The sequence below is a fragment of the Pelecanus crispus genome, chromosome 6 (genome assembly GCF_030463565.1).
Source record: "Pelecanus crispus isolate bPelCri1 chromosome 6, bPelCri1.pri, whole genome shotgun sequence".
NCBI classification, from domain to species: domain Eukaryota; kingdom Metazoa; phylum Chordata; class Aves; order Pelecaniformes; family Pelecanidae; genus Pelecanus; species Pelecanus crispus.
Genome location: NC_134648.1, coordinates 1,987,739 through 2,008,162, shown reverse-complemented (window position 1 = coordinate 2,008,162; position 20,424 = coordinate 1,987,739). Strand labels below are relative to the sequence as shown.

General features: G+C 52.9%; 3 protein-coding genes across 3 annotated transcripts; 2 read left to right on the top strand and 1 right to left on the bottom strand.

The window, feature by feature from the left end:
- Positions 1–5,103: 5,103 nt before the first annotated feature.
- On the bottom strand, positions 5,104–6,767 carry TMEM258 (transmembrane protein 258). Its single transcript, XM_075712348.1, is given in 5 exon segments — positions 5,104–5,245; positions 5,625–5,787; positions 5,880–5,989; positions 6,662–6,733; positions 6,735–6,767. Coding segments are annotated over 4 exon segments (342 nt in total). The 3' UTR covers positions 5,104–5,245; positions 5,625–5,660.
- A 1,434-nt stretch (positions 6,768–8,201) lies between these two features.
- On the top strand, positions 8,202–10,289 carry FEN1 (flap structure-specific endonuclease 1). Its single transcript, XM_009491116.2, has one exon. It carries the CDS (start codon positions 8,202–8,204, stop codon positions 9,348–9,350), a length of 1,149 nt encoding a protein of 382 aa, XP_009489391.2. The 3' UTR covers positions 9,351–10,289.
- A 6,368-nt stretch (positions 10,290–16,657) lies between these two features.
- Positions 16,658–17,716, top strand: LOC104037246 (olfactory receptor 5J3). Its single transcript, XM_009491124.2, has one exon. The coding sequence runs from the start codon at positions 16,748–16,750 to the stop codon at positions 17,714–17,716; it is 969 nt and encodes a 322-aa protein (XP_009489399.2). The 5' UTR covers positions 16,658–16,747.
- The last annotated feature ends 2,708 nt before the right edge of the window (positions 17,717–20,424 follow it).

Sequence of the window (20,424 nt, the reverse complement as noted above, 5' to 3'; positions counted from 1 at the left end):
GTCCTGGCAGCACCAGTGCCCTCTGGTTGGAGAGAGGAGGGGGACTGGTGACACTGGGGCGATTCCCATACACCCTCCTCCGCTAGCCCCCAGCCCCACCTTACCCCCGTCTCCCGCGTGGGGCGTGGAGCTGGTTTGGTTGTGGCTGATGGCGCAGGCACGGAAGAGAACGCAGAACGTAGGACCTGAGCCACAGAAACATAACCAGCCCTGTGGTATCTCCCGGGCTCGCCTCGCACCGACTCCTGCCATCCCACGCCGCCCCAAACGTCTCTCTCCTTCCCTTACGGGGACGCCTGTGTCCTCCGTCACTTCTCCTTCCCCTCGCAACACTGGATTCGAAAGGATTACACTGGACTGAGCGTGGACGGGTCTGCCACATCCCAGAGCGCGGATGGGAGCTCCGTCCTGTACTGGCCCAGTGGTCCCAGATGTGCCACATCAGTTCTTCACGACACTGGAATGGCTCAACACTGGAGCCCTTTCCAAGAGCGAAACGCTGGAGTTTGGCCTGGAAAGGAAGGCTGTGCCTGGACGTACTGGAAGTCATACACTGGAGTTGCTGGTCCTTCTAGTTGGCCCAGGGCCACCCCCCTACAGCCCCGCTCCGCAGATCCCCGGAGACCCCCAGGACCCGCGAACGGACTGTCCTCTGTGGACAACAAGAGAAGGTGCAGCTTCGACATTAGCCCTGTCTGTCCCACTCCTCACCGTACTCTTAACTTCCACCGCATCCGGATCTGGATGGATAAACTCAAAAAAAAAAAAAAAACCCCACTAAAGATGCTGCTGAGGCTGTGCCCAGGCCAAACCGTGCGTGGGGACACTTCCCATCATTTCTCACCGAGAAAAATTACCCTGAGTCATCTGCATTAAGTGTCCTGGGACCCGATTTTTGTTGGTTTGGTTTTTTTTTTTTTCCTTTTTCATCTGGCAGCAGCATGTGTGGAGCTGCCTGGTTGGCTCTCAAGTCACACAGCCACCTCTGCCCAGATGTGCAGACGGAGAGACCACTGGCAAAGCCCACTGTGCCCTGCAGAGCAAGGCTGAGTCGCTGGGGACGCGCGGCGCAGCTTCACCGCACGCCCTGGCTAACGGAGCCCCGCCAGGCACTGAAGAGGCCGCTCCTCTCCCACAAAGCGGGGAACAGCAGCGACCGCGGGCCCTCGCCGTCACTGTTCGCGGAAAGTAGTTATGTATTTTGGGTATTTTACTGTTACAAGTTCTTAACTTGCTAAACTACTGATTTTTTTTTTTTTTTTTTTAAGCCGTATAAAAATGGGTCTCTTAATTCTGTCCCTGTTGAGCTACGCATGTCTCGCATAGGAAACCAAAGGGGGCCGCTGCTAAGCTCTACGTTAAAACTTGACTGCCACGGCGGTGCTGGGACGCATCAGACCGACTGACGAGCGCGCACGTCCTCCTCCCCGTCCTGCTCCGGCACCTCTTGCTAAAAAGGAGACATACGCGTTCCTGGAGGCTGGGCCATCAGCAGGTTCTTACGGCCGAGACGCGTTTCTCTAAGGAAACAGCAGCCACCGCTGGGGAAGGGCGGCGAGGGGGAAACGCCTCTCACCAGGCCTGAAGCACGCTCAAAAGCTGGCTTCAGAGAAGAGCACGCCATGCCGGCCCGGCCCCGGGCGTAGGCAACTCGAACCAAAGCGGTTTTGGGAAATTGCGTTGGGCTCTGGCTGCTGCAGTTTGTTGCTTTCAGTGGAGACAGACGCAGCGATCCCCTTGCCAGCTGCAGGCCGTGTCGTTACCAGCACTGAGGAGCACGTGGCTGGCTCCGGAGAAACAAGCTGCAAAGATTTTTTTTTTTTTTTTTCTTTTAATCCAGCTAGAGAGATCGTGGGACCCTACGCGGCCTTCTCCCCCCAGTCTGGGGAGCAGTTTGATCTCCTGTCACCCATCTCAGAACTTCTGAGCTTCTCCCAGCAAAGCAGCCCCAGCCCTGCAATTCCTTGCGACATCGCTAGGCGTTGGCGTCTCTGCCGCCAAAGGACCTGGCTCTTTATTGGTAGGGCGGTTTCAAGGTCAGGTCTTCGTTCCCACTGCATGCCTACGGGCAGCAAACACTAAACTAGACCTTGGTGATGCTTTCCAGTTACTAAAACGCACTGAAGCCCGGGCAGGTAGGAAGCAGCGGGTGAGCAGGGAACGCCGGGCAGCCAAGCAGGAGTGAAGCTGGGGGAACTACGCGACTTTGGGGAGCTCAGTGGGAAAGCAAGAGGTCCCAAGGCTCGGGAGCACCACAGGCAGGTCAGCTCCACGCTCAGCAGGGATCTCTGTTTCTCCCTGCAGCTGGGAAGGAAACCCTCCGATGTAGCGCTCTGGGGAGGCCGCTCTTCCCTCCACCTGCCCTGAGCTTTTTTTTGTTTGGCCTTAAACCGGGAAGTTACTTTCTTGGCAGCTTTTATTCTCCGCTTGGCAATCAGTGGCCCAGCCTGGCAAGTCCTTATTCAGGCGAGCGATGCCATGTGCTCTTTGATGCCTGCTCAGCTGCGAGGTAGCCTTCTCAGACCTGCTCTTTTCCCTCAGATTGTCGAGCTGGACTAAAAGCCTGGGCACTCCTTTAGCCCCTGAAGAGGTAACGGGCGGTGCTGGGAGAGCCGGAGCCGAAAGCGCTGCCTGCAATCGCCACCACCAATCCACCCCCTCGCTGGCGGGCCCGGCTGAGGTCAGCCGAGACCCACGCGTGCATTGCATCCCACTGCGGGGAAAGCCACTCCTGGAGGGGAGGAATCAATCAATCGCTAGAACCGTGCTAGCAGCGGTGGCCCGAGAGAAGACGGAGTCTCTCAGGTGTCCCTGCCACGCTTAGCCACGGGGTTTGTGAGGGCCCCTGGCAAACCAAGTGCCTAAGGGCTACAGGAACATCTCCAGTGCCTTTTTTTGCTAACAGCGGTTTCCCACCCATGCATAAAATGCCACGTGCCTCAAAAACAGTGGCCGGTTAGCTTAAAGAACCGAGGTGAGGCAACACGTAAAGCACAAAGGCTGGCCCTACCCATGTACGGCTGTCACACAGCGGAGCAGCGCTGGGCTGCCAGCAATCCCTGCTATCAGGAGAGGGATTCAGAACGCAGTTTTTAGCGTCTTCTATCGCAATAGTATCTTTTTTTGTCTTAAAGTATATCACGAAGCATCCACCAGTCCCACCAGGCGCCGCACAGCAAGGCAGAAACGAGCTCAGAAGGGGGTTGTAATTATGAAAGGGTCACGGGATTGCTTCTAAGCCTGTGGAAACAGCTGTTTGCATGGCCTCCCCCCCAAAAGGTGTCCCTGCCCTAACTGAAGGTGTGTTCCCCGTCCCCAATCAGTACCGAGAGAGTTCACAATCAGGCCGTTCCCTGCATGAGACGGAGGGAGCTCTGAGCCGATGTCTCCAGCCATACAGCTTGGGGGGAAAAAAAAACCCAACCCTCTCTTTCCGCTGGAAACTGAGACGCTTCATCTCTCTAGACATTCTTGGCAGGAAGGAAGACAAGTGTGGAAACGAGGCCACTTGCCAAAGTTTGGCTGTTTCGGAGTTTGTTTCAAAAGCAAATTCACAAACATTCTGTCCTACTGTTAGAGCTTAAAGCCTGTAAATAGAGACTATGCCACCACTGCAAGAATTAAGGAAAAAGAAAAAAAAAAGGTAAAGCACTAATTTGTTTGGTTTAAATGTTGCTGTCACAGCTTTAATCACTGTATATTGCCAGCAAGTTTGTAGAGTTGCATTCTTAGCAGGTACTATTGATTATCGGTTTTTATTTGTGGGGAACAAGCGTGGTTTCCCTCCTTTCTTTCTGATTTATATTTATATTTTGCTGAATTTGAGTGCTGAGTGTCCGGATTCCCCACTTTTTTTTGTTCGGCTTATTTAGACTTTGTTTTATGCTGGAGGTAAATATGCCCATATAAATAAATATATAAATACCGCTTTGTATCCAAGGACGGCTCCTGGCGCGTTCCTCCCTTGCTATGAAATAAGTCATTCAGTTCAGTAGCTATAAAACTGTTTCCCACAAGACAGAGGAACCCCCGTGTCATGAATCAGGGGGAATTTCCAGGCCTGCCCATGCAGGGGCAGAACAGCCCCAGGCTGTGGCTGCTCGCTGCTTTCAAACAGGTATAAAAAAAAAAAGAACTCTCGTTGCTCGTGCCTTAGAGGTCAGGGCCAGATCCAGAGGCATCCGAGAGCATCCGCAGAGGGAAAGCTTCCTTCCCAAGCAGGAAATTTGGGCTTTAAATCTGGAAGCTACCTGTTGAATTTGAAGTCTTCTGATTTTGAAGTCTAATTGCTTTGAAAGCTGGGCTACAAATTCAAAGCTACCTACGAAAATATAGTTACGCGTGCCATAAACAAACTCCTCTTTTATAGTCAAGGCAGCTAATTCACTACTTAACCAAAGGGCACATCCAGCTACAAGATTATTTTGTTCAAGCATTCCTCTCAAAACCTCATTTCCCACAAACACAGCTTGCGTCACCCGCTGCGGCGCTCACCAGACGAGCGTTTGCCTTGCTTCGCGTCCGAGGAGCCGCACCAGCGCGTCTACCTGGTAACCCTGGCTGGAGGCTGTTCAGCAAGCGCTGTTTCGCCCAGGCCAAACGGTACGTCCACCCAGCCGCTGCTGCATGCCTCAGGAGCACAGAGCCTGGCTGAAGAGCGGGACCGGGCGTCTCCATCAGCCCCGCTTCTAGCGCAGGAGGTCCCCAGCACACGCTGCCGACAGTAAGCGAAGCGCCTCGGAGCGGTCCCTGTCCCTCTTCGCTTTGCGAGGGGCCACCAGTGCCGCTGAGCCTCAAAAGCTGCTGGCTCGGGATGAGAATGGGCACAGCCTTCCAGGAAGAGGGAGAGGGGACACAATGGTAATGAAGATTGAGGGATATAAAAGCAGGCTTAGGAAGAAGCAGGACGCGCTTATTTTCTAGAGCCTAGCTGCACTAGGGCACGAGGTGGCCCTGAAACGCTTCTGGGCATACACAGCAGTGGAAATCTGTGATAAACACGGGGCCCGTCCCAAGGCACATGGGTCTTGTGGCAATATCAAAGTGGTTTGGAAAAGGTGGGGAAAAAAAAAGTATCTAAAAGACAAACCATGAGTCCAAAGGTGGGTGCATCATGGAGCCATTTATTCAGGTTTGGTTTGTTGGGCTGGCAGAAGTCACTCGAGAGGAGCACAGTCCATGCCTGATACGGGCTTTGTTGTTGACGTATAAAAGATACAAAAAGAGCTTCTGCAGGGCTTCCCACCTAGAACCAAATGAGAGACGAAGGAGATCAGGGAGCCAGCGTTCCCCAGGGCCGGCCTCTGCTGCTACTAAAGCCACAGAGCAAAGGACAACACCCAGCACACGCGATTCCTTGCTGCCTCAAACGGGGATGAACGCCAATCCTGCCCACAGTTAACAGCCGGGCATAGAAGCGCTCTCCAGCTAAGTTCCCCAATGGCCGCTTTGCAGCTCGGAGTAGCTGCGATGCTTAAGCCCAAAAGGCTGCTGCTGGGACGAGGGCGCAGCCTTTTGGTGCGTCCTCACTTTGCCCCTGAAGAAAGGTGGCTTTTGTAAAGATCAGCTGTCACAGGGATACATTTCCAGGACCCCCCATAGAGTTAAGACCTCAAGGAGCTTACAGCTGTAGGAGATTCGCAAGGTGGTACCGGTGCTCCTCAGACGTAGATACCGACCCACAGCAGCAGGAAGAGGACGCCGAAGCCCATGAAGAGCGAGGCCACCAGCGAGATCAACAGCTCCTTGTAGATGTCCCGAGTGTACTTGGTAGAAGTCACCTCGTAGCTGCGGCCCCGGGGTTAAGGCGATAACGGAGGCAGAGCAAGGTGAGGGCCCCCCGCCCGCTCCCCTACCTCCCCGCTCCCGCCCGGGGATACACGAAGAACCAGGCAGTGAAGAACATGCCAATGGCCAGCAGCACCACGGTGAGGTGCGGGAAGACGGCCGGGTTCACCGGGCTGGTGTACCTGCTCATCGCCTCCAGCTCCTGCGGGGACACGGCAAAAGTGAGCAGCACCGCCAGACCCTGACGGGACGGGGCCAGGACCGGACCCCAGCCCCTGACAGTGGCCTCCCAGCCCCTGACCACGGCTCCCTGGCCGCTGGTCCTGCCTCTGGGCCCGTGACAACGGCTTCCCGGCCCTAGCTCCCGGCTCCTGACCGCAGCTCCCCGGACCCCAGCCCCCGGTCCTGCCTCCCGGCCTCTAGCCCTACCTCTTGGCCCCTGCCAGCAGCTTCACGGCCCCCGGTCCTGCCTCCCGGACCCTGACGGCGACTTCCCGGCCGCCGGTCCTGCCTCCCGGCCCCTGATCGCGGCTCCCCGGCCGCCGGTCCTGCCTCCGGGCCCCTGATCGCGGCTCCCCGGCCGCCGGTCCTGCCTCCCGGCCCCTGATCGCGGCTCCCCGGCCGCCGGTCCTGCCTCCGGGCCCCTGATCGCGGCTCCCCGGCCGCCGGTCCTGCCTCCCGGCCCCTGACGGCGGCCCCCCCGGTTCCCCAGCCCCGTTCCTGCCTCCGGGCCCCTGACCGCGGCTCCCCAGCTGCCGGCTCCGGCCCCCAGCTCTACCTCTCGGCCCCTGCTAGCAACTTCCCAGCCCCCGTTCCTGCCTCCCGGCCCCTGACCGCGGCTCCCCGGCCCCCAGCCCTGCCTTCCGGCCCTCACCATGTCGCCCAGGCCCCGGTTCCCGCTCCGCTCCGACACGTCTCCTCTGCTCCCGCCGCTGCCCGCCCCCCCACCGGAAGCGGAAGGGAGCGCGGGAGCGGGGCATGCCGGGACGGGTGGGCGGGGCCAGCGGGAGCCGCTCACTATTGGCTCCGCTGGCTCCCGGCGGGCATTGCGGCGGAGCGCGGGAGCGGTGGCGGGCTCGAGCTGCGGGGTAATGGTGGCTGGGGAGGCTGAGGCGGGCCTGGGGGGGATAATGGTGGCTGGGGCAGGCTGAGGCGGGCCTCGGGGGCATAATAGCGGCTGGAGGGGCCGAGGCGGGCCCGGGGGGGCATAATGGCGGCTGGGGAGGCCGAGGCGGGCCTGGGGGGGCTGAGGCGGGCCTGGGGTGGGAGGGGATAATGGCGGCTGGGGCAGGCTGAGGCGGGCCGGGGGGGGGGGGGGGGTAATGGCAGCTGGAGGGGCTGAGGCGGGCGCGGGGAGGGGCATAATGGCGGCTGGGCAGGCTGAGGCGGGACCGGGAGGGGGATAATGGCGGTTGGGGCAGGCTGAGGCGGGCTGGGGGCGGGGGGGATAATGGTGGTTGGGGCAGGCTGAGGCGGGCCTGGGAGGTAGGTAATGGCGGATGGAGAGGCTGAGGCGGGCCCGGGGGGGATAATGGTGGTTAGAGCAGGCTGAGGCGGGCCTGGGGAGGGGGATAATGGCGGATGGAGAGGCTGAGGCAGGCCCGGGTGGGTAATGGCGCTGGGGCAGGCTGAGGGGGGCCTGGGGGAGGGATAATGGAGCTGGAGAGGCTGAGGCGGGTCCGGGGTGGGTATCTGCGGGCCGGGAGAGGCCACAGCGGAAAGGGGGGGTAATGGTGAGGCTGGGGGAGGCTGTGATTAGAAGAGGGTAACGGCAGTCCCTGAGGAGGGAGGGTTGGGAACGGTGGGCTGGGAGAAGCCGAGGTGGGAAGAGGGGGATAATGGAAGGGGGTAGGGAATGGTGTGCTGGGGAAGCAGGAAGAGGGGTTAATGGCTGGCCTGGGGAGACTGTGGTTAGGAGAAGTAATAGTAGGTAGGGGGGTGATGGTGGAGACTGGAAGCAGGGAGGTGGGAACTAGGGGGTAACGGGGCCTGGGCGGTTATAATGGTGGGGCTGGCGAAGGGAGAGGGGCTGGGCTGGGAGAGGCTGAGGTAGGAGGGGGGTAACGATGGGCCTGGGCAGGGAGGATAATGGTGGGCTGGGAGAGGCTGAGATAGGAGGGGGATAACGATGGGTCTAGGCAGGGGGGATAATGGTGTGCTGGGGAGGCTGAGGTGGGGGCTGACGGTGGGTAGGGGGTTAATGGTGGGCTGAGGGAGGCTGGAAGCGGGGTAATGGCAGCCAGTGGAGGCCACAGCCCATGGGGTAATGGCTCGTAGGGGAAGCAGTCACCTCCCCTTGGTCCCCCTGCTTGGGTGGTACACCACCCCCACAGCCCAGCCATAAACCCCCAGCTCCCCCCAGCACCATGTGTGTGCAGAGGCTGATCCCAACGTCCCCTTTTCTCTTCCCCAGGATGGGAATCCATGGCCTGGCCAAGCTTATTGCCGACGTGGCTCCTGGCGCCATCCGGGAGAATGACATCAAGTCTTACTTCGGCCGGAAGGTCGCTATAGATGCCTCCATGAGCATCTACCAGTTCCTGATCGCTGTGCGGCAGGGAGCTGAAGTCCTTCAGAATGAGGAGGGCGAGACCACGAGCCACCTGATGGGCATGTTCTACCGGACCATCCGCATGGTGGAGAACGGCATCAAGCCGGTTTACGTCTTTGACGGCAAGCCCCCGCAGCTGAAATCGGGGGAGCTGGCGAAGCGGACTGAGCGCCGGGCTGAGGCTGAGAAACACCTGCAGGAGGCTCAGGAGGCCGGAGAGGAAAACAACATTGAGAAGTACAGCAAGAGGCTGGTCAAGGTGACACAGCAGCACACTGACGAGTGCAAGAAGTTACTAACGCTGATGGGTATCCCCTACGTGGAGGCACCGGGAGAGGCCGAAGCCAGCTGCGCTATCTTGGTGAAGGCTGGGAAGGTCTACGCAGCTGCCACGGAAGATATGGATTGCCTGACCTTCGGGAGTCCCGTACTGATGCGGCATCTTACTGCCAGCGAGACGAAGAAGCTGCCCATCCAGGAGTTTCACCTGAACCGTATTCTGCAGGATCTAGACCTGACCTGGGAGCAGTTTGTGGATCTGTGTATCCTCCTGGGCTGTGACTACTGCGAGAGCATCCGTGGCATTGGGCCCAAGCGTGCTGTCGAGCTCATCAAGGAGCACAAAAGCATTGAGAAGATCATTCAGCAGATAGACACCAAGAAGTACCCTCTGCCTGAGAACTGGTTGCACAGAGAGGCCCAGAAGCTCTTTCTAGAGCCCGACGTGGTCAACCCCAACACCGTAGAGCTGAAGTGGACCGAGCCGAACGAAGAGGAGCTCGTCCAGTTCATGTGTGGGGAGAAGCAGTTCAATGAAGAGCGGATCCGCAACGGAGTCAAGAGGCTGAGCAAAAGCCGGCAGGGCAGCACGCAGGGCCGGCTGGACGACTTCTTCAAGGTGACGGGCTCCATCACGTCAGCCAAGCGCAAAGAGCCAGAGACCAAGGGGTCGGCAAAGAAGAAAGCCAAGACCAACAATGCTGCAGCCGCAAAGACCAAAAAGGGAAAATAGCCAGGCTGGCCGACTGCAAACCCCTGTGATTGGTTTTTATGCTCAACCAGGAATTTTAGGCTAATAACAAATGGTCGTTTTTCTGTTCTGCGTGTTAGTGCTAGGAAGGATGCTGCTAAAGTGCTTCCCAACAAGGCTAGGTTAGTGAATCGGATAAGCATCTTCCTGCGCAGCGGTAGTAACATGTGAGGCTAGGAGAGAAGAGAGCTGAAACAACCGTGGCATCGGGGCGGGTGAGGAACCAGGGAGTTGCATTCAGCAGTTCAGCGGCAGCATTCAAAAGTCTCAAACTGATGATGAGGAGGTCACAGGGACCGGAGGTGATGCCCAGGCTGTGGAGTTAAAGGGAGGTGCTGATCAGAAATACCCTCTCTGACTTAAGAAATAAAAAGTTGACCAGCTAGAGAGCAAACTGGGTACGAATGATAGATTTCTGCCTGACACAATCCATCCAAAAAGAGGTAGGTGCAAGCAGCGGAGGCTGAAGGAGAAACGGGGGAGATGCAAACGGAAGGCAAGCTGGAGCTGGGAAGGAGACTTGAAATAACGCAGCAAACTTCCCCCTTTAATGAGGATTGGGTGTAGGTTCTTCCTTCCCTTATTGTAGTCACTTTTCTTTGTTTAAAAAAAAAATTTGTAATCCCGACTCCAGCAAAGTTCTGGCCCGTTCTTAGTGCATAAACCAAGGACAAGCTGAGCTGAGACTGCTGCTGAATTTTGCTGCTAGGTTCTGTTTTATGCTTAAAAAGAAAAAAAAGTCAATAAACCTAGAATGGAAGCCTGCTCACTCCCGTTTTCATGAGGCATCCTTCCGTGTTGTACACACAGAGACAGGTCCCAGACTAAGAAGAAGAAAAGATAGTGCCTCTTTTTTTTTTTTTCTTACATTATTTTATTCTGTGTTTTGCGTAGTCTTTTCCTCTTGCTTGTCAAAGCAATGTGCTGGGTTTCGTTTTCAGAATAAAAGTTATACACAAACGCGGTGTTTCTCGTTCTCTGGAGAGGTGGCTTAAACCTTGTTGATGAAGGCTGCACGGGTGAAGAAAAATCCCAGTTTGAGGGAAAGCTATTGGTGACAACAGCCAAAAAATCAAGCACAAGCCTGAATACAGCAAATTCAAGTTTTAATCCTGGTGTTAAAAGGGGCTTTTGGATGCTCTGTAAGCATCAAAGATCTGTGGGTCAACTCTCCGCCAAGTTATAAAATAAGCTGGGCTTGTTTTGCCTGGGAATTCTATTAACAGTGCTAAAATAATCCTGAATTTGAAGCCACCTCTGAAATTTCCTTAAATGTAGCGTGAAGGTGCTGCGTGGGGAGGCAGGGAGCGTCTCAAGCTTGCTCTGTGTGTGTGTGTGGGAAGGGGCACGTGGAGCAGAGCACCCCAAAACCTACAAGGCTGCTTCTCTGATCTGGTAAGTTTGCACAGGGTCTCGGCTTAACCTTGATTCTAAGCCCTAAGCTGGAGATATTTTGGCAAGAGGAAGCCTGGATGCTTCAAAGGAGGGCAGCTGTAGCCGGTGTGCTTTGAGGTCGTCATCTGTGCTCTCCACAAGTGTCAACGTGGCTGTCACTTATCCCATTGCGTTACTTGGCAGAATCTGCACCCGAAAAAGCAGGAAAGCGCTGCAGGGAAAATCAGATTTTAAAATCGCCATGAGGGGTGCTGTTTTATTGCCTGTTCTGTGTATTTATGTATTTAACAAGGCTTCCATCTGTGAGTATTTGTGCTTTCAACCCTGAATCCTTGTGACCTGTCACTCTGAGCCGCAATCTTTTTTTTTTCCCTTTAGCTGGGAAAACCTGCTCAGACAGTTTAAGCAACTTCTAGATGTCCCGTCGCTGGTTTGTCTTTTCTAACGGAGAAGTGGAGCCCAGGCTAAGTCCTCGCTGCATTTTTCTCGGGAGGCTTTAAGGTACAGCCTTGCTGGGCGGGTTAGTTTGAAAGCCTGGCTCTTCTGGGATGTTCTCGTGCCCACCACATCCCACTCCCTCTCTCCTTCCTCTTCCTCTCCTGCCTTCCCCTCCCACGCACCCTCCACCCCTGTTACCTTCCATCCAGATTTACTTGGTCACCAGGGTAAGTTACCCCTACGCCGTTACAATACATAGTAGGCTATACTACTGATACAGTACAGTATATATGGTATATAGAAGGACATTGAGGGGTTGGAGCGTGTCCAGAGAAGGGCAACGAAGCTGGGGCAGGGTCTGGAGCACAGGGCTGGTGGGGAGCGGCTGAGGGAGCTGGGGGTGTTCAGCCTGGAGAAGAGGAGGCTGAGGGGAGACCTGATCGCTCTGCAGCTCCTGACAGGAGGGGGCAGGGAGGCGGATGTTGGGCTCTTCTCCCAAACAACCAGTGATAGGATGAGAGGAAATGGGCTCAAGCTGCGCCAGGGGAGGTTTAGATTGGATATGAGGAAAGATTTCTTCACAGAAAGGGTAGTCAAGCATTGGAAGAGGCTGCCCAGAGAGGTGGGGGAGTCCCCAGCCCTGGAGGGGTTCAAAAAACGGGCAGACGTGGCACTTTGGGCCATGGTCTAGTGGGCATGGGGGTGTTGGGCTGATGGTTGGGCTGATGATCTTAGAGGTCCTTTCCAACCTTAATGATTCCTAGTTTTTACTTTCATTAAAAAATAATGCAGCCACCAAGCCAGGAAACATGAGATTATGACTCTGCCCTTAACTGGTTTAGTGGTGGACTTGGCAGTGTTAGGTTAATGGTTGGACTGGATGATCTTAAAAGTCTTTTCCAACCTCAATGATTCTAGGATTCTACATAGTAGGCTATATTGTATGTTATGTAGTAGGCTATACACCATTATGATACACAGTAGGCTATCTACTACGTGCATTTCAAATGATGAAGATACTTATCTTTTGAATTGTGTTTATTATGTGTAGAAAGCTATCGGTGAAAGCTGATTGAAATACATTTTCCTATGATGCCGCTAAGATCTCCGTTATCCTTAACCAATATTCACCTGGTGTAGTCATAGCGGTTCAGACATTTCATCTACTCGGATTTCATTACTTACATTATTTCATTTCAAAATGCAGTAAAGACAAATTGTGTTTTCTCAGTGTGCATTCTCTTAAGAGTTTCAATCCAGAATTTGTCTTAACAGGAAGTTCTTAACTAAATATTCCTGTTTTAGCTGTGAATGCCTTCATTGTGACCACGTGGAAAGGTACAGTGAAATGGTTTTGTGGTGAGGGAATGAAAGATGATTAAAAAAAAAAAGATAATATTTGGAAGTAAGAGTCAGGAAAATGCTGGCAGCAAGGAGGTAAACCAAGTCAGCAGCAGGAAAAAGAAACTGCAAACTTACTGTCTTCAGCCTGGCCCTGCTCTCCGTGACTGGTTGCAGAGTCCTTCATCCTGCCCGCTTCTTGCTGACCTGAATGGCATTTAATTCATCGCATCACTATGTGCTGTGTTATTCCAATGCTAAGAATAGCTCAAGGAATGAGACAGTGTCCTTGTTTCGGCTGGGATAGAGTTAATTTTCTTCCTAGTAGCAGGCACAGTGCTGTGTTTTGGATTTAGGATGGGAATAATGTTGATAACACGCTGATGGTTTAGTTGTTGCTCAGTACTGCTTATGCCAGTCAAGGACTTTCCAGCTTCCCATGCTCTGCCAGGGGCACAAGAAGCTGGGAGGGGGCACAGCCAGGAGAGTTGATCCCAACTGCCCCAAGGGCCATTCCATACCATACGGCGTCATGGGCAGTATAGAAACTGGGGGGGTTGGCCGGGGAGCAGCGATCGCTGCTCGGGAGCTGGCTGGGCATCGGTCGGCGGGTGGTGAGCAATTGCATTGGGCATCACTTGCTTTGCATATTATTATTATATTGTTACTATTATCATTACTATTTTACCTTATTTCAATGATTAAACTGTTCTTATCTCAGCCCGGGAGTGTTTCTCACTCTCACTCCTCCGATTCTCTCCCCCATCCCACCGGGGCAGGGGCAGTGAGCGATGGCTGCGTGGTGCTGAGCTGCTGGCTGGGGCTGAACCCCGACAGACAGAAATGCCGAAACACAATTAAGAAAGTTTAACTGCCTTTTCACGTACCTTTAATGTACTTAAAGGAACAACGTTCAAGTTTGCTGCCTGCCATTTTCTCAAGGGATGCACACAAAGAAAGCCACCTTCAGATGAACATGATTTCTCCAGTGAACCTCAAGTAAAGTCGTAAGCACGGTTACAGAAATACGGTTTGGTGTTTGTGCACTTGGCTCGTGCTGTTACACTGAAGCGCACGTCACACTTTGTCCCTTTGGGTGGAAGCGCGTCGTCTTTGCCTCCGTGGCTTTCCTCGGTGTGTGTTGTGTAGGATGCAGCTGAGAAATTGCATTTTTCCAAATCCGAGCCGTAAAAACTATTACACATGCAGGGAGAGAAAGCGATTTATGTGCACATTTGACTTTGGTTACAGCAGTCACACTTTCAACTTCCTTAAACTGTACAGTTTAAGTGAAGCTCTAAACTTGCACAGTCCAAACAGGAGAATAAACTCCAAACCCTGGCATCCCGTTAAACATTATTTAGCGCACTCGTAAGGCTTCTTTCCCACCAGCACAGATGAAAATTACCCCCCTCCATATCAGCACTGAGCAAAGAAAAGTTAATGAGCCCTTTTTGCACAGTTAGCTGGGGCAGGGGACAGGACCCAAGTCCAAACATCTCCCAGAATCATCCGAGAGTTTCTAATCATCCCCTCCGTGGCTGGCGTGAAGCTCTTTGCTCAGCTGAGATGTACTTCAGGGATTTTATCGATGAGGGCCAAAGAACTAAATAAACCCAGAAGCTGTCCCCTTGCACAGCCCTTCGGGGCCGCGTCGTCATCTCTGCTCAAAAGGCTGGGGCCACGCACCGTTGCTGCTTGCTGACGGAGCCACCGCGTTACTCGGTCGCGCTTCCGAGCGTCGCGTCTCCAAGCGGCCGCTTCCCTCCTCTTGTAGGATCAGAGTAATCTGAAGAATGGAGGAGAACGGATCGCATTGCTTCTACCTGCCTTAGGATGAGGCACGCGTGTTGCGTGCGGATCGCGGGAAGGTGCGTCCGGGTGCTGGGTAGGAATGTGGCGTTACACAGGAAAGCGGGGCTGCAGGCGCAGGCTGCAAACGTGGAGCGAGATTAAACCCCACAGCATTCAAGCTTGCAAGTTGGCTGATGCAGGGCAAAAGCTCGTTAGCAGAATATACCTGAACTGTATATTTGCCATATGTCTGAATTTCTAGGCATTACCTTCAGGCTTTCCAAGTATGTGTCACCGTCTTATAGTGATAAAACCTCTGAGAAAACATTTGGAAAGCTGCTCTTCTGCCCGGAACAGGGAAGACAGCTGGAAGGCAAGAGCAGGACCGCGCTGTGCGGCAGCACAGAAAGACCCGTAGCCTGGGAGTGTCGCGCAGGGCTCAGCCTGTGAGGAAATCTTCAAGGTTTTTCTCTAGGAAAAGTAAAAAAAACACACTGCAGAGCCTAGAGCAACCTCCTGCTTCTGCCCAAGCTGCGTTATTATTCCCCATTCGCAGAAGGCGAGGGTTTGGTGCCAGCAGTAGGGTTGGGTGGATCTGTTACGGATTTTTGTATATAAGGATGTTCGAGTGTTCTCAGAAAATGTTCCTTTAGTGGAAGGGAAAAAGAGCTGCAACCAAAACCTAGAAATATCCTGCCAGCTATTTCTGTTACGTTGGAACGTCATAAATATTTGTAAAGTGAAAACTCTGCCACAGAGATATAAGTAAGAATCGGGTTTTGTACCAGAAAAGTGGAGCGCAGCGATGTATATCTTGAATGTGAGATAGCCACCGTGATGGGACCCGCTAAAACCAAGAATGATGATTAAGTAACATAGTTATGGAAGCCCGGTGCGTGAGCAAAACTGCCAGGCATCGCCCGCGGCATCCTTCCACGCTCCGGGACAGTGCGATGTAGGAGAAACAGCAGCTCTCTTTCCTGATCGTGCCTTTGCAAAAGGTATTGAAAATCTTTGGGGAGGGGAAATCAGGAGACAGCTGAGCATTTGCTCTCACTGTTGCAGAGAAAGGGGATTGCAGGGATGATCCATGTGGAAGAGATTTTTCTGAGGTGGTGGCACACAGGTTTGCTTCGTGTAGCTCAGATTAAAGTCCTCTTTCCCTGCTCTTCACCTCGGGCACCACACCAGCACCTGCCTGCCTTCCCATTCATGTTATTTTCACTACCAGTTTTTTTTTTCCTTACATGTTCTGTTCTAAACAAAGATTTCCACTGCTGTTTATCACACTGACATTATTGTTAATTAACACCAGTAGCACTGTTTATACCAGAAGCAAGTCTTTCGGGCGTATGAAGAATTCCTAACATCTGCTGTGCTCTGCTAGAAAGAGTGAGTAACTGGGTCTGGAGGGCTTGATTAGAGGGGAAAAAAAAAAAAAAATACTGTGTGCAAGGTGTTGCGTGGTTTGAAAGTGAAGGCATCAATTTTCTTTCTGCTCTATGGAGCCTTCTGATAAGTGATTATTCCTCCCCCCACCTCCCGAATTCCCATTCCTCCTGAGTACAGCTAACAGCTTTCTGTTACGTACATAACACATTACGTACAACTCATTTCTCAGTCTCACAATTGTGAGGAGCAGCCTGCAAACGCCTGCCTTCCCTACCTCCAGTGGAGAAAAACATGTAAATAACCATCAAGCTGGAGCAGATAAAGAAATTAAGCGTAATAAACCCCCGTTTCACTATGATTTGCAATGCTGGGGGCAATATTTCCCTCTGTGCTGGAGTCTGACGAAGATTATCGACAGAAGTGCAGCAGCCCAGCAAGAACAGGCTGCCTCGCATGGGAGTTTCTGTCCCAGGCTGCCGAGTGACCTTCCCGAGTCGCTGGCAGCTCACCCGGGGAGCTGGTGTGGGCAGCCGGGGATCCTGCAAAGCTGATCAGAGCGGGCACCGTGCATTTGGGGCTCCCAGGGTCGTCATGACTCGTGTTTTTAGTCTTCTCATGGGGAAAATGAAATACGTTCCCCTTTTCTGCCTCCTGTTCTAGTGATGCCAGGTTTGCAAATCCTTCACACCTTCTCCAGTTTTCAAATCATTCGATACTGGGGTCATTTCTTTTAAAAGGAAAAAACCCAATTGATTCAGCCTCGTGTTTAAAGAGAGTGAGGACAAAATGCAATTTCTGAAAGGTTTTGGATTAGTTGCTCTGCCTGTGAAGGATTTGTTGAGAACCTAAGCACGGTTAGATGTTATCTCAAGTATCAAAGTTCTGTCCTTTTAATAAATAGTCTAATAAAGCAGTTGCTGAGAGCAGCATCATACACAAGCCATGCCATTGCTCGCTCTTATTTCGCTCCGATTGTTTTTCCTCCTTCCAACAGGCACGCTGCGATGTAGTACGGGAACATGGCTGAAGGCAATCACACCATGGCGACCCAGTTCATCCTCCTAGGACTGACAAGTGAGCCTAAGCTGCAGACTCCTCTCTTCATAATCTTCTTAATGATTTACCTCATCACCCTGATGGGCAATCTTGGGCTGATTGCATTGATCAAGACAAACCGCCGGCTGCACACTCCCATGTACTTCTTCCTCTGCAATCTGTCTGTTGTTGATCTTTGCTACTCCTCCGTCTTTTCTCCAAAGCTGCTTATTGGCTTCTTGGTGGAAAAGAAAACCATTTCTTACTCGGCCTGCTTTGCCCAGCATTTCTTTTTCCTTGTGTTTGTGACCACAGAGGTGCTCTTGCTGGCTGTGATGGCATACGACCGCTACATAGCCATTTGCAACCCGCTGCTCTACGCTATTTCTATGCCCAAGAGGGTCTGCACTCAGCTGGTGGCCGGGTCATACCTAGGGGGGATTTTGAATTCGCTAATCCAAACGTGTTGCTTGCTGCCGTTGCCTTTTTGTGGACCCAATGTCATCAACCATTACTTCTGTGATACTAACCCTCTGCTGAAACTCACCTGCTCTGATGACCGCCTCAATGAGCTTTTGCTTGTAACCTTCAACGGGGCCATTTCCATGTCTGTGCTCTTCATCATCATCACCTCCTACGCATACATCTTCTTCTCCATCCTGAGGATTAGGTCTGCCGAAGGCAGGCACAAAGCCTTCTCCACCTGTGCCTCCCACCTCCTCGCCGTTACCTTGTTCTACGTGCCCGCGGGGCTGAGCCACATGCAACCGGGCTCCAAGTACTCACTGGAGGTGGAGAAAGTCACCGCCGTGTTTTACACCCTGGTCGTCCCTATGCTCAACCCTCTGATCTACAGCTTGAGGAACAAGGACGTCAAGGAGGCACTTAGAAAAGCGACAGCAAATCATATTTTTGCTGGTTGCCTGCTGACCAAACTGACCCCCATCGGTTGATAAAATTCCTGCTGCTTCCCTTTTTAAATACTCTTATGGCAGCTGTCTGGAGGAGTAAGGCACCACATATATTTACAGAAACAGGTACAGCAAATTTCAAGCATGCTTTAAAATCTGCAGAGGCTCAATGTTACCAAACATCCTGTCATTACAGGCTGCTGATAAACATTTCCTTGTCATCTCTTGGGTTTTTTTTCTGTGAAATGATGTAATGTCATGGGAGATGGTAAAAATGAGCTCATAAGGAATTTCCCTTTTAAGCTGAGCTTTTTAAGAAGTTACACTGATTTGAGCAGTGATTCCTCCAGAGGCAAGTTCAAGGAGGACTGGAGGCTTTTGGGGAGGTATATCCAAAAAAAAAAAAACCCCAAAACCCACACCTCACTTTGGGCTAACTACAAGGAAAAAAAAAAAATTCTCATTTGTTTCCAGGGGGATGTGCCATGGAAAATAAGGAAAGGGAGGAGAAGCAGAGACCGCTGAGCTGCCAGGGGATGAGAGCAGGAAGCGCTGTGATTAGCATCAGGAAGATGCTAAATCCTTGCATGACCAGAACGTCACAGCCTGGAGGCAGCATAGCTGTGTCTGCGCTGAAAAACCTCCTCTGCTTTGCCTCCAGACCTGGAAGAGACTTCCACCCGAGGAGCTGGGATGTTTTCCTGCTGAACTCCCAGGCATTTCCATCCCAGGGGGATGAAAGCTCTGGCTTGTCTCTGCCTGTACCCAAGAGCATAGCAGCACTCTCGGCCACCTGCATGGGTCTCATCCTACGCCTCACTTCCCACAGCCGCAAGACGTCTAACTCGGCCAAAAGAGTTTGCTCTATGGGAGAGAAACAGGCTTCATCTGACCTGCGGCTTGCAGGAGGAGGAGAAGCAGCAGCAGCTGGGAGTGGTAGTTCTCCCTATTGGCAAGGAGTTTAGGGTGATTGAATGTAACTAGCTATGGAGAAGTATTTTCCCCTCCCCTGTTTTCTTGTCATGGAGCAGTTGTAAATGATATGCCGGCTCTTCCCCGAGACAGCTTGTCATGGTTCAGCCCCAGCCCCAGCTCAGCACCACGCAGCCATCGCTCACTGCCTCTGCCCCGGTGGGATGGGGGAGAGAATCGGAGGAGTGAGAGTGAGAAACACTCCCGGGCTGAGATAAGAACAGTTTAATCATTGAAATAAAGTAAAATAGTAATGATAATAGTAACAATATAATAATAATATGCAAAGCAAGTGATGCCCAATGCAATTGCTCACCACCCGCCGACCGATGCCCAGCCAGTTCCCGAGCAGCGATCGCTGCTCCCCGGCCAACCCCCCCAGTTTCTATACTGCCCATGACGCCGTATGGTATGGAATGGCCCTTGGGGCAGTTGGGATCAACTCTCCTGGCTGTGCCCCCTCCCAGCTTCTTGTGCCCCTGGCAGAGCATGGGAAGCTGAAAGGTCCTTGACTGGCTGAGGGAGCTGGGGGTGTTCAGCCTGGAGAAGAGGAGGCTGAGGGGAGACCTCATCACTCTCTGCAGCTCCTGACAGGAGGGGACAGGGAGGGGGGTGTTGGGCTCTTCTCCCAAGGAACCAGCGATAGGATGAGAGGAAATGGGCTCAAGCTGCATCAGGGGAGGTTTAGATTGGATATTAAGAAAAATTTTTGACGGGAAGAGTGGTGAAGCATGGGAAGAGGCTGCCCAGGGAGGTGGGGGAGTCCCCAGCCCTGGAGGGGTTCCAAAAACGGGCAGAGGTGGCACTTTGGGCCATGGTTTAGTGGGCATGGGGGTGTTGGGTTGATGGTTGGACTGATGATCTTAGAGGTCATTTCTAATCTTAATGATTCCTAGTTTTACTTTCATTAAAAATAATGCAGCCACCAAGCCAGGGAACATGAAATTATTCCTCTCCCCTTAATTGGTTTGGTGGTGGCCTTGGCAGTGTTAGATCAATGGACTGAATGATCTTAAAGGTCTTTTCCAATCTAAACGATTCTATGAAATCCTCCTAGCATGATTTCTTTTAGATGGCCATAGAAATCATGACCTAAGCACACCCACCGTACTGTTATACCAATAATCCAAACTTTTTTTTGCTCAGATGCAAGAGTCAACATTGCGGATTCCTAATACAGAGTAAAATAAAATCCACCCGGAGCATGCAGCTGAGCAGGGGCTGTTTTTCTTAAGAGAAAGCCACAGAAAAAGATGGTGGGAGATCTTTATAACACTTACCTTTCAGAACAGCTTGCTTTATCCTCAGCTTGGACATTAGAGGGTCTTGTCTCGCATTAAGAGTTGTTCATGCTATTTGCATAACAACATGGCTCAGGGAGCAGCAAGGACCAGTTACTCCCTAAGGGAAAGGCAAACTGGGAGCTGAAGGTGGCCACAACACAGGGTGGGCAACAACCTCACCCACAGGACATGGTCCCACAGCGCCTGAGCAGAGCGGCAGCTCCTATCTATGGCCATGGGGAAACCAATGGCCAAATTCAAACCAGGAAAGCTGGGGACCGGGACCAGGACCGGGACCAGGACCAAGCACAGCTCTGAAAATGGTTAAAGACCCAGGGCTGAGCTTAAATAGTGCCCCAAACCTGGGGCAGAGGGTGTGGGTGGAGGCCCCAGGTGGTGCTGGCCATAGCAATTACCATGGTTGCACTCCCTAATGTCTCAGGGAGAGGAGAGCTGGTTTTTTCCCCCACCCAGTGCCCTAAACACAGCCACAGC